At 36.9% G+C, this 13,910-nt stretch overlaps 1 protein-coding gene across 1 annotated transcript in view; it reads right to left on the bottom strand.

Annotated features, from left to right (window-relative positions):
- The window catches only part of LOC150085543 (uncharacterized), a 419,624-nt gene that overhangs the window by 380,806 nt on the left and 24,908 nt on the right, over positions 1-13,910 (bottom strand). The window contains exon 2 of the mRNA XM_090374596.1: positions 2,820-2,924. Coding sequence (XP_090230722.1) covers positions 2,820-2,924 — 105 coding nt within the window. The remainder of the gene's footprint in view (positions 1-2,819; positions 2,925-13,910) is intronic.

Genomic DNA, 13,910 nt, shown 5'->3' with positions numbered 1-13,910 from the left:
TTCTGTCAGTGTCGATCCACTGGTGATATTCTGGCTCATGTTACCCATCTGTGGACAAATTAATGGAAATGCTTGGTGAAGCTGTTACACTTGATATTTTAAAGACTTCAGATCATGTTTGGCATAAAGGTCTAAATAAGCTTCCATCTTATGGTTCGCCAACTGTTTTCTGTAATTGGGTATCCAGTTTTATCTCTGTCCGTCACTGCGAGTGATGGCCCTCTCTTTCTTCTAACTTCTTCACTGATGCCAATGTTCTCCAAGGTTCAGTTCTCTCTCTCACTCCTTTCCTCTTGTATATTAATGACCGTCTTCCATTCACTGGAAATTCTAGGCAATTTTCCCATCTAATGATGGCACATTGCATTCCACCTTGCAGTTTGAGAAACCTTGCCCTGAACAAACAGCTTCAACTTCTCAAATATCCACTACCAATTCCTTAAATGCTGATCTCCAGGTAATTCTCCAGTGGGGCAAAGATAACTTAGTTGATTTTAATCCTTATAAAACTAAGTTGTGTCATATCTTGAAAGAAGGATTCTTCTGCTCCTATGCTTATCTTCAATGACACTCATATTTTTAGGCAAGATCATATATCTTTAATGAGAATTACCCTGACTTCTAATCTCTCTTGGCATAAGCACATTACAAATATTGCCTCCTCTGCATCTAAAAAAACTGGGTTTTCTCTTTCGCTCTCAGCATTACTTTTTTCCAAACAGCTGTTCACTCTGTACAAATTGCATATCCGTCCTAACTTGGAATATTGTTCCCACATCTGAGACTGTGCTCCCAAAAGCTCGATCACAGGCGTCTAAGATTTCATTCAAAAGAGAGCAGTTAGATTAATTAATGACTCATCTCTAACAGTCTCTCCACTCTGTCTCATTGATGTTCTGTTTCTGCTGCATGCCTTTTCTATAGATATTTCAATGGGCACTGTTCTTCTGAATTGGCTTCTATAATTCCCACTCTCTCTCTCTCTCTCTCTCTTTGAAAACAGTCCAAGCATATTCCACAACCAGAAAGCATCATTTTTCTGTCCAACTTGAAACTCACAGAACCAACTTTTCTTCTTCCTCATTTATTCATTCAACTTCAGTTTTCTGGAACAGCCTTCCTTCATACGTATTTCCTTAAAATTACAATCTAAAGAAGTTCAAGTCTAATGTCAACAAATATCTTCTTTCATCTTCACACCCTCCAACCCATGCACGGTACTAAGAACTATTGATTCTAATACCCTCTTGTTTGTGGTTTTTGTAAAAAAAAACATAATAATAATAATAATAAAAAATAAATAAATGCAAGTAATGATGCTTATAAAGTATCATCTGAACAAGATCATGAAGTTTTATAAAAGGCCCATAAATCGAAAAATCCATTATTTTCACTGATTTATAATAAAATGTATATATGTAAAGTTACAAGATATCTCTCTATACATTAAAATGTTTTCCTCCTAGTGATATTTGTTCGAGCCAATGGGAGAGGAGGGCAGGGCAATTACGTCATTTATTTGAGCCATAACTAATACATGACCACGCCTGGCATCATTTAATGTTCCATTGTAATATTAGATGATGAAGGGACCTGATATAGTTGTATATTTGTAAATAGTTTATTATTTTGTAAATATTTGTATAGTTTGTAAATATTTTGGTACTGCTCTTTCGAATGCAATAATATTGCTCATGCATTACATAGGTCATTTCCTGATTAGATATCGATCAGTGCATTTCGACAGGTGTGTGTGCATGTGGAATCCTTGATGTTTGATTTGGTAATTATACATACTAACATAGTAATCAACACAATGCCACAACCTAGATTGGGGCAATCACCAATTCCAAGAGAAAACAATGCCGTCATTAGTCTTCACTGAAATAGATAAACATACCGAAAGGTTAAGAACTAATCAAAGAATAAGTTCAATGATGTCAGAGCAAGTGGAAAATCGATGCTACAGGAAGTGGGTAACTAAAATGGACAAAAAAACAGGTCGAAACTCAGCAAACTGTTAAACAGCTCAGATGTAACATAAGATCCTCAAAAGATCCTGATAACAAAGGAACCACTAAAGTATATATTGCGATTTAGGTGATATGGTAGATGAATGTCAACACTGCAGCAGATTATCTTTTCACGGCGAACTCGGAAAAGCCACACATTCGTGTTGTCATGGAGGGAAGGTATGTTTCCTGATGGCAGATACCTATACAGACGCTTTAAAGACTGTTGTTTGACATGGAAAAGGGGAGACACTTCCGAGAAAACGTTCGGATCTACAATAATCTTTACATCTTCGCATCTTTTAATGAAGAAAACAAGGACTTTCAAAGTGGCAGCAGCTTGTTGTTTGTTTGTTATTTGGTTTTTAGGAGCATTATCAACTAAGGCCATATTGCTCCGGAGATATGCGGTGGTCATTCCCTGGCCTTTCCGCATCCTCCGTATTTGGTGGGCACGGGGTCGAACCCCAGTCAAATCAAGAAGCGTGTGCTACGCACTGCTGCTCCTGCCCACCTGGCTACAGAAGCGCTTTGTGGCGGCAGCCCTTACACAATGCAAATATGAGGAGGTGCCATGGTGAAAGGAATGATGAGTTTACTGTCCATTAGAGATGTTCCACAATTCGGCCAAATCTACATTTATGACGACGGAGAAGTTGATGGAACGAGCTAAAAGAGTGAAAAGAACTGATGTAGACTTGAACATTTTCTCATTCAAATCTACATCAGCACGGGGAAGAGCCCCCTAGTATTATATTATATTAGATATTATATTATCAGGAAAGATGTAATTTTATAAATGCTCACATATTTTTCTTGAAATTTCCTTGCTAATTGTTGCAGTTTGTTATCATCATCATCTATCATGAATGGGTCATTCTGAATAGTTCCACCCTCATCCTGTTTCTCTCCCTGTAATAAAAATTAAGACATCCTATCAATAAAACTGAAGACTAGTAATAATGTTCAAGATACATGAAAACAGGCAAAGTAGATAATATTTTTACTAAACATTGCTCAAAATAATCTATCAAGATAGTGTATTAGCATAGATATATAACACAAACAGATTCATAATTAATTACAGATTAAGAAATCATAAGATATTCCACAAATGGGGGGGGGGTAAAGGGAGAAAATACAAACTACCTACCCATAGAGTCCTTTTGCAAAGTAATATAACAACACTAGAAGTAAATCTGGAACCAGTTCTATTATCTCTTGCAATGCTTCTCATTAGTGCAGATCCTCAAAATATCATGTTTCCTCCTTGAAAGTTTAAATTTTATTCTGACTTGTAAGAAAAATGAAAGACCACTGGTCATATTGTTATTTGCAGAAATTGTGGCAAAGAGAAGGCAGTAGCACTTTAGTTTTTCCATAAGAAAAACTACATAAGTTTTCCAGTTGTTCCACGGTGGGCAGGAGTGGCAGTGCATAGCACACGCTTCTTGATTAGACAGGAGTTTAAGCCCGTGACCAACAAATACAGAGGATGTGGAAAGGTCAGGGAATGACCACCGCATATCCCCAGAGCAATATGGCCTTAGTTGCTAATGCTCCTAAAAAAAAAAAAAAAAAAAAACCAGTTGTTCCACAAAGTCATGGATGATGAGATACCCATTTTAGTGAATTAGATTGTTAACTCCTGCAACAATTCCATCTGATCTGGCAATGCAGCCCAGTTGCCCTTAATGTTCTACATCTTCAATAGGGATAAACACAAACTGTAAAACGGTATCAGTCTTACTCTAAGACATGTAAATTACCACTGAAGCATGTTAGATTAGAAGAAATAGATTCGCACCAAAATACTCAAAGATACTACACCATCTAGCAGCAAGGAAGTTAGAAACTTTTGGATAGTACTTTATACATTTAACAACCAACATATTTAGAATATAACAAAAAATAAATAAAGATATATACTATGTGATATAAATGTGATTAAATAGTTTAGTGTGCACGAATTCCCAGTTTGATTCCTTCCCCTCCATCATAATCAGCTTTTTTTTTTTTTTTTTACTACATAGATATTTTTAATTAATAAACAAAAAAAATCTGTGCTGCTAACATTCCTTTGGCTTTTTAATTTACATTTCAAGGTACTCTATGTAGATAGCCAGGCAAGATCACCACAACAGGCAATCATCTTGATTTCACCAGATTAGTATTTTTGTTTTATACAGCACAGTGCACAATTTATACAATCAATTATAACTGAAGTAGAAGAATATTATCCAGTGGAAAAAGTTTATCAGGGAGAGCAACTTACTGGAAGGGACCCTATTATTGATTACTGGAGATGGGTATTTTAGTATTAGTAGTGGCAAATGATGGAAGAAAGCTTATGCAGAATCACCAAAAAAAAAAAAAAAAAACCAACACCTCCCATATCACCTGTCCATCCCTTCTGAGAGTTTGTCTAGTTCTTCCTCCAAGTTATTCAAACTACTCACTGCTACAACACAAGATAGGAATTTGTTCCAACAATCAACCAACAAAATTACTTATCTGATGAAATCAGGATGACTGCACGTTGTGGTGATCATGACTGGCAGAAGGAAGAACTAAGACTACTGCTTGCTCAGACTACAAACCTAAGGAGACATAAATTCAAATTGAAGAAAGTTGTAGAACAGATGTGTGGAAATTCTCCTTTGGCCAGTGGGTGGTTAGTTGTTGGAATAAACTTCCATCTGTCATTGTGGAAGTTGATAGTTTTAATAAATTCAAGGAGGAACTGGACAAACTTTTAGATGGAATGGTTGTGAATTTTTTTTTTTTTTTGGCTGATGCTATATAAGCTCATATGCTTGCTTTCTTACATCACATGCCTCTATTGCTATTACTATAGACAAATTCTTAGAGGGTATGAATGGGTGAAACATGTAAGTTTATTTTCACTGATGCTAATATAAGCTCGCATTATAGAATCATTTGTCACTACTACCTGAAGGCAAATTTTCATACATTTACCCTGCAACTATCCTTCCTCAATTTGAATTTATGTCCCCTCATTTGTAGTTCGAGTAGAAGGAAAGATTCATCCATTCAAAACCTTAAATACCTTAATCAGATCTCTTTGTAGGTGCAAAGTCTGCAGGGTTTTTTTTAGAAGTGAAATCTTTACTGGTAAGAGTACCCTTTTCTTTCTCTCACTAATCATGCTGCTCTTCTCTGCTTGTATTCCAAACAGATCCATATCCTTCCTAAAATGAGGTCTCCAGACCTGCATGCAGTACTCAAGGTATGTTGTGAAGACATTTCACTCATGATAGAATAATTAGTCAATCCTGGGCCAACATCATGGGCCCCTTCTATTCACCCAACTATATCTCTGTAATTTATGGAGAGGAGTTCTATAAAGAGCATAGTGTGCTGTGATTTGATCAATACTCTCAAAATGACCTGAAGGAAAGCACCACTTATCATATGGCTACCATTAATCCTGCATGTTAGTTGGCACTGAAAGCACTATTACTCACATGGAATACAGTGTTTACCAATGGCATGTATACAAACACGTACTGAAAAGGTTTTTAATGAGTTCATTGACAAACCTTTTTTCCCCCTTCCTCTCACCACTTTCCACTGGTGGGAGATATTTTAATTAATTTTTATGCCATTGTTTTTTCTCCCCCTGGTATGGGCCAACAAAAACAGTCATATACCACTTCTATCTGATCAAGAGATGGCACTCTAGAGAGCTCACAATAGAGCTACTTTAATTATAATGACTTCTGTATTTTCTAAGTGAATCTGAATGCACAGCTGTAGTATTCAAATGGAAGGGGGGGGGGGGAGAAAGGTGCTGTTTATCATTTTAAAAAGTAGCATGGGAAAGCTTGCAATTCTAAATGGCCCTAATGATTATTTTCTTTAACACTTGTGAAAGTTTTGGCTTGCTTAGTTGTTTATACTTAAGTGGTACCAAATCTTGTTATATTCCTTAACTCTGCTACTCTTTATTTGTATACTTTCTGGTCTTATTAACTATCCATTCTTTCTCCTATTTTATAATAAATCTGACCACTCTGAATGATTCAGATATGGCAGAACTGCCTATATCATCAAATACAGAGTATCTGATTACAAATGCATCTGCAGAAAAGACTATACTATAGCACATAATATTAGTAAAATAACAGAAAAGACTATACTATAGCACATAATATTAGTAAAATAATAAGAGGAGTTTACCTCACTATAGTGCGTAGAACACTTCTAAGTGTTCTACGCACTATATTGAGGTAAACTCCTCTTATTATTTTACTAATATTATTATCAACGTAGAACATATTGAGTAGTACAGCTCTGATTCATACTATATAGCACATAATGGAAGTTTCTCTTTAATGATCATGAACCAAGCTGCATTAAAAGCAAAAGCTGCCCAATTTAAATGGAGGCCCAGTTCATACCATTGAAATGAACTAAGTGTACTGGAGGATCACCCTATGGGGCAAGTGGTGCTCTGAACTAGGGTCCTAAGCTCAGGTGTCAAAGTAAAGTAAAAAATAAGAAATTAAATTTTTAAAAAATAAATAAATTATATTACACTAGGGCCCAAGTTCATGATGATATTCCACTAACTGAAATAAAATCCTTTTAACCATGCAATAAGGATACACATTACATTGAAGGTGATATGCAATAGTGTATAACTTCAATATCTTTAGGGGCCTGCACTATATGAGGGGCATTCAATAAATTATCTACCTACCTACTTATGAAGGAAATGAAGTAGTGGCAAAAATCTTTTTTATTTTTCAAATGTAACTCCCCTGAACTTCAATGCACTTGGTTTTTTTTTTTTTTGTTGTTGTTGTTGTTGGCAAGGAGGAAATATCAGACAAAAAATTTTGTCCTCTCCATCAAAGAATGCAGAGACAGCAGCTTCAGGTATTATTATTATTACTAGCCACATAGTGCAAGGAAGCCCGAGGCTTATGCTGCATCAGCTAAAACAAATTTCCAAGTTACCCTGAGAGAGAGAGAGAGAGAGAGAGAGAGAGAGAGACAAAAAAGTAGAAGGGAATCAACAAGAAAGAGAAGAACAATGATAGACAGCTCAAAACTCTGCCTGGGTGTGCCAAGCCCATACTCACCAGATGTGAGCCCCTGAGAATTCATTATCATCAGCAAATTAATTAAGTCCACGTTCATTTTTCTTAAACGTGTTGAAACAGGAAATAGTCAATGGGAGCCAGATGTGAACTATAAGGTGGATAGGTAAGTTCTGTAAAGTCAGTCTCTCAAAGCAGCAGCAACAGCATGTGACCTGTGCACTGGTGCATTGTTGTGTGTATCCTGAAAAGGATACCTCTGAAAAGTTTTCCATGGCATTTTTCCATTATGACATCTCATAGGTTGAACAGTATATATGCATATGACTCTGCAGTGTTTGTCTGCTTGTGTTCCAAGTAGCAAAATGTACAAAACTGCTTCAGCATCCCAAAAAATGGTGGCCATGATCTTAGCAGCTAAAAATTGTCTCCAAAATTTTTTGGATGGCAAAGAAACCTTGTGCACTGATTCTTGCTTGGTCTCAGGATTCCAGTGATGAACCCGTGTTTCATCCTTGATGACATACCTTAGATTGTACAGCAGGGATGCGTATGATTCCCCAGTGACCCTGCTTGTATTCAAAGTAGTGAATGTACAAAACTGCCTCAGCATCCCAAAAAATGGGAGCTTGTGCTTCCACTGCATTGATTCTTGCTTGGTCTCAAGATCCCAGTGATGAACCCATGTTTCATCACCCGTAACAATTCTGGAGATGAAAGTTTCAGGAGCCCTTCCATAAAACTCTAAATTCTCCTCACAACACCGTACTCTGAATTGCTTCTGCACAGGGGTCAGAAATCTGGGGACCACCTTGCACTGACCTTAGTTATTCCCAAATGTTCATGTAGGATGGTTATAACTAATCACTCAGATATGTCACATTCCCTGGAGATCTGGGAAACATTTAAACATCTGTCATTCAAGACAAGGGACTTCCACAGCTTGGCACATTTCTGGAGTGGTCACTATCATGGGCATTCCTGGATGTGGATTATCTTCAATGGACTCTCTATCCCACTTGAATTGTTTTGACCTGAATTTCACCTGGTATTCAAAACAAGCTGATGTTTTTATTGAATATCACAACATAATAGCATAACATAGGAAGGGGATGAATCAGATTGGTCCACTTGATGTTGGTGGTTCGAATGTTGATGATCATGCTCATATAGTTGACAAACTGAATGAGTATTTTGCATCTACATTCACACATGAGGAATTCTGTAAGGGGAGGGCAGAAGTTTACTAAACTCTAACAGGGAGCTGAATGATTTTGTAATAAGAGAGTAAAGTGGAGAAGAAATTGTTGAAGTTAAATATAAAAAAGGCACCTGGAGTGGATGGAATCTATCCAGTTATATTAAAGGAGGCAGCAAAGGAAGCAAGCAAACCTTTAGCCATAATTATGAGAGTATTAGGGCTGTCAAATTTTTAATACCGGTATTTCTAATTTATGAAACCGGGATACCGGTATTCCAAAAACAAAACATTTTTCTCAATAAATTTTGATGACAATTAGGTGCAATAAAGTAAGTAAAAAACAAGTACTGTAATTACTTGAATTCATGTTTTAAATAAACTTTTATGGCAATAATAAATATTCTGAAAAAAAAAATCATTAAAATACAGTTATTCTAAAAACAAAAAAATACATATTGTTACTGCAAAGTTTAGTTATGTTTAAGCATCCACACTACCTGTCCGAATAAAGTGAGCATTAAGAAACATAAGCAATCAACAGTATGATCGTTTAAAATGGATCTAATTTTGGTACATATTTGATTAGCAGCAGAAAATGCCCTTTTGGATTCTATTCTGTACTTTTGTACTGAGATAATCGTAGACGATCTCAGCCCACATTTTCTAGGCTTTAAACTTTTTTAGCAAAAATAGTTAAAAGTATTTCATAAATTTCCGACTCAAGTTCATATTTTAAAATCTCACTGGAGTCAAGCAATTTCTTATTTTGGAAAGAATTGGCGGAACACTGATGTTCTCTTCCATGGTTGAATTATGTTCATCATTTTCTGAAGAAGAAAGAAGTTTCATTAAGTGAAGTATAATTTTCACTATAATATCTTTACTGAGTCTGGGAGAGAGCAAAGAGTGGGGATAAGGAATAAAGAAGAGAGCAAAGAGTGCAGTTAAGGAATTCTTCACATATATAAATGCAAAGAACAAATCAGATTGGACCCTTATGTAATGGACGTGGGACAGTATTAGATACCACAGCTGAAGTTGCAGATGAATTTCGTGCCTTGCGCACTGAAAGGCCGCGCTAGCCGGAGTTGCTTTCGTGCTGTTGTGGCACGATCGCGCTGGCGATGAGGCCGCTAGAACGGGAGCATCACAGCAGCCGTTGAGACCACGCGGCCGCTGCTTCCGATGCCGCACCATTCAGGTGTGACGTGCGGGCACCAAATCGTCCGCAGACGACCTAGGTACTGGTCTGGGTGTCGTGCTTAGAAGAGCAGCCACCATACTGCGATCTATTGAGACTCATCCTCTGACTGGGAAATTAAAAAAAAAAAAAAAAAAAAATGGACTGGTATTTTGAACGAACAGAGGGGTGAAGTGAAAGCGGTTTTTTTTTTTTTTTTGGCTGATGCTGCATAAGCTTGCTTTCTTGCATCAAATGCCTCTACTAATGCTAATGCTAACTCAACAGTTATTTTGAATTGATATTTACATTAAAAAAAACCCTTTGTGTCAATAAAATATTATGGAAGTGAAGTTGAAAAAAAAATGTAATTAATGATGTTGAAATTTCAAATGATTATTTAATGAGAACCTTCGTGCCTACAGGCGAGTAAGGCTCCTGTGGTTGATGGCATATACCCTATAATCTTAAAGGTGGCAAGTGAGTGCATTGAACCATTAAGGCTAGTTATGACTATAACCATCTCATAACTATAACCATTATTGTTATGAGAGCATCACTGGATTCAGGAGAGATTAATGGGAAATTACCGAAAGGCCAGTCTAACTTCAGTAGTAAGGAAAATCATCGAGGCAATGATCAAGGGTGGAATTCAGGATCATTCAGATGGAAATGGAATTTGGTAGGATACACAGCATGGTTTCGTAAAGGGAAAATCATGTTTAATTAATTTGGCTAGCTATTTTGACAGGGTCACTCAAGAGCTGGACTTTGGGAATAATTTCGACATTGTTTATTTGAATTTCAGCAAAGCATCTGACTCAGTCCCACATGAGTGGTTACTTTATAAGTTGGAGCAGGCTGGAATCACAGGGAAAATCCTTAGATGGATATCACTATGGCTTGAGGGGCACCACGCAGAGGGTTGTGATAAATGGTTATTCTTCAGATTGGATTAATGTAAGAAGTGGGATTCCCCAAGGATCAGTATTTGGACCACTGTTGTTTTTGATTATCTTAAATGACATTATGAAGGAATGGAGGGCACGAGATCGAAACTTGCAGATGATGTAACGATCAGTAGAGTATTTAATGATCGCCACCAAGCAGAGCTTCTTCAGAGTGACCTAGATAGACTTCCGGGATGGTCAGAAAAGTGGCAGCTATGCTTTAATTTAGCTAAATGCAAGGTCTTAACACCAGGGGAACAGCAATCCCAAAATAACTTATACACTTGGTGGAGTTGAACTAAAGTCAGTAGTGGAGGAACGGGACTTGGGAGTTACGATACGATCAGACATGAAGTTGTTCAAGAAATGTGGACGGGTTGCAACACTGCATGGTGTCCTGTCGATGATTTATCGAACATTAGCTAGTAGAGATAACGACGTCAATCACATAAAGGTGATTTTATAACCTCTGTGATTAAATAATAAACCTTTTTTTTTTTTAAATTAGTACCGAAAAACCGGTATTTTTTCCATCAATACCAGTATTTCAATACCGGAAAAAATTACCGGGATCCCAGTATTGTAAGCCCTAGAGAGTATCCTTAGATTCATGGGAGGTTCCCATGGACTGTAAATGTGCAAATGTATCCCCAATTCACAAAGAGGATTCAAATGGTGACACAAATAATTATAGACCTGTTAATTTAACTTGTGTTCCTGGGAAAATGGAGTTACTGGTTAAAGAAGTGATGCAGGATCACCTAAACAAGACTGCAGTAATAGTTCAGACACAGCATGGTTTTGTTAAGGGGAAGTCTTGTCTGACTAATCTGACTGGATACTATGATGTGGTCACAAAGAAACTGGATGCAAAAATAAATTTTGATATCATGTATTAGGATTTCAGGAAAGTTTTTGATACTGTTATGAGATTAAGGGCAAGTTACTGCAATGGAGAAAGGTATGGTTGTGTAGGTGACAGCATAGTGCTAATAAATGGACACTGCTCTACATGGACTAATGTTATTAGTGGAGTCAACCAGGGTTCCATGCTGGGTCCAATGTTGTTTCGTGTATTTATCAATGATATCGATGAAGGTATATCAGGCTTAATGCCCAAGTTTGCTGGTGATACAAAGGTTAGCAAGGTTATTAATGATAGTAATGAGAGTATGCTACTGCAACAGGATCTAGAAAAGTTAGGCAGATGATCTGAGAAGTGGCAACTGAAGTTTAACACTGACAAATGCAAAGTACTGCATATGGGTAGCAATAACCCAAGAGAAATATACTATGTGGTACTAAACTCAGGGAGGTGGAGAATGAAAGAGACCTGGGGGTAACTGTGCAATCAGATAGAAAGTTCTCTGAGCAGTGCACACAGGCTGCCAGAGCAGGTCATGGAGTTTTGTCAATGATATATAGGAATTTTGACAGCAGAGATAAAGAGGTGATTACCCCTTTGTACAAGACAATGGTCAAGCCACATCTTGAATACTGCATACAGGGTCTGGAGGCCTCATTTGAGGAAGGATATAGAGTTGCTAGAACGAGTACAGAGAAGGGCAACAAGATTATTGAGAGGAACAAAGGGATGCTGCTACCAAGGGAGACTTCAAGTTCTGCAAGTTGCAGCATCTGGAGGTTAGGCACCTGGGAGGTACAGGTGACCCCCGCTTAACGCTGATAATTCGTTCCGGAAAAACACAGCACTGAGTGAATCCGCGCTAAGTGAGCACCGCAATCCCATTAGTTAACATATGTATTTGTGAGTTGCGGTCAGTGGAATAGGATATTTCCTAATAAATAATAAACAGTAGTGAAAAGTTGCGCAAATGTCAGTCAAAATATTAAATATTCAAATATTTGTACATATAAAATATTCTGCATTGCATACATATATAATTATGTGGTAACTACTTGCGTATCAAAATTAAACTTAAAATTCCAATTAAAATCATGAATTTAATTGATCTAAATTGATTTAATTTATGACTTTAATCATGAAAAATGTGTCGATTTTGGGTTGTACTTTGGCCCTCTTCCTGGTAAACTAAAAGGAGTTTTAATTTTAAATACCCCTTTAGTTTACCACCCAACAATAAAGTCAACCGATCCTTCACCGCTTTGAAACCCTGTATGTTTTTTTTCTTCTTTCACAATATGAAACTTCTTTTAGGCATTCGTTTCCAAAATAGTCCTGCTTCATTTATGTTAAAAACTTGTTGAGAAGTATAACACACAATACCCCTCTTCAATAATTTTAACAAGTTCTTTTTTGAAAGTTGCGGTTCCTTGATTTGCAGCTTCTTCCTGGATTTTAAATCTATTCAATCAGTCCTTACTAGTTTTAAATGTTTCCACATTTTTTTTTTTTTAGGTGACTTTTCTTCAGATCGTAATAGGCTTCTCTCTCTCTGATATTTAACTTAACTGAATTCTGCATTGGATATTATCTTCAATAAAATTAGTTAAAGTCTCTCCATTTCAATCCTACTAGCCAGGTCTAGCCCTAGTTGCTTGCAGTGGAACAGCTGTCTTTCCCACTGCTAAAATTAATTCTTTATAATTGTTCTTGCAGTTAAACTTGCCAGTCCTAAATCATGGCACACATCCGCTTGTCATTGACTGGAATCGATTCGCTTCAAAACATCTAATTTAATTTTCAAATTGTCTTTTCTTACATTTCTAGTCTTTGTACTGTGTCCACACGTTGTTTTTTCATTCTTATCCGCCATTATTAACTCTTCAAAAATGTAACTGCGATGGTTGCATTAATTATGATACAACGTTCGAGTAAACTGTCCGTTACGCACGATGTCTAATACTGTACCGAGTGATGACTAGACTTCGGATAAATGCATATAACGCAAATATTACAAGCAATATACTTGATCATTTTTTAAAATGTTGATCTCGGAATACGTAACAAGTCACTGTACTGCAATTAAATTAGAATGCAAGAAAATTTCACTGAGTGTGGGAAAATTTCTCAAGTTGGCGTGGGGAACATTTTAACATTTCAAATGAAACGATATGCCAAAAATGCAATCTGTAAAAGAGCGTTATAGCCAGATACGGGTGATAATATAAGAACAGCATTATAGAGAATCAGCATAAAGCGAACTGTGTTATAACGAGGGCCTGCTGTAATCTGATTGAGGTGTGTAAGGCCTTGAATGGTTTGAGCAGGCTCAATGCTGATGGGATACTTCCGTTTGCTCAGACTAAGAACCTGAGGGGGCATAGATTCAAACTGAGGAAACAGTTGTAGAATAGATGTGTGGAAGTTTGTCTTTAGCCAGAAGGTAGTTGATTGTTAGAACAGACTTCCATCTGTTGTTGTGGAAGTGGATAGCTTAAATAAATTTAAGGCTGAACTAGACAAACATTTGGAGTGACTGGATGGGTGAAATGGGAAGGGGTTTTTTTTTTTTTTTTGGCTGATGGTGTATAAGTTTGCTTTCTTGCATCATATGCCTCAACTAATGCTAACAC

This window comes from Mastigoproctus giganteus, chromosome 5 (genome assembly GCF_048544385.1).
Source record: "Mastigoproctus giganteus isolate SK-2022 chromosome 5, ASM4854438v1, whole genome shotgun sequence".
Taxonomy (NCBI): Eukaryota; Metazoa; Arthropoda; class Arachnida; order Uropygi; family Thelyphonidae; genus Mastigoproctus; species Mastigoproctus giganteus.
This window is presented reverse-complemented; position numbering and strand designations above follow the sequence as displayed.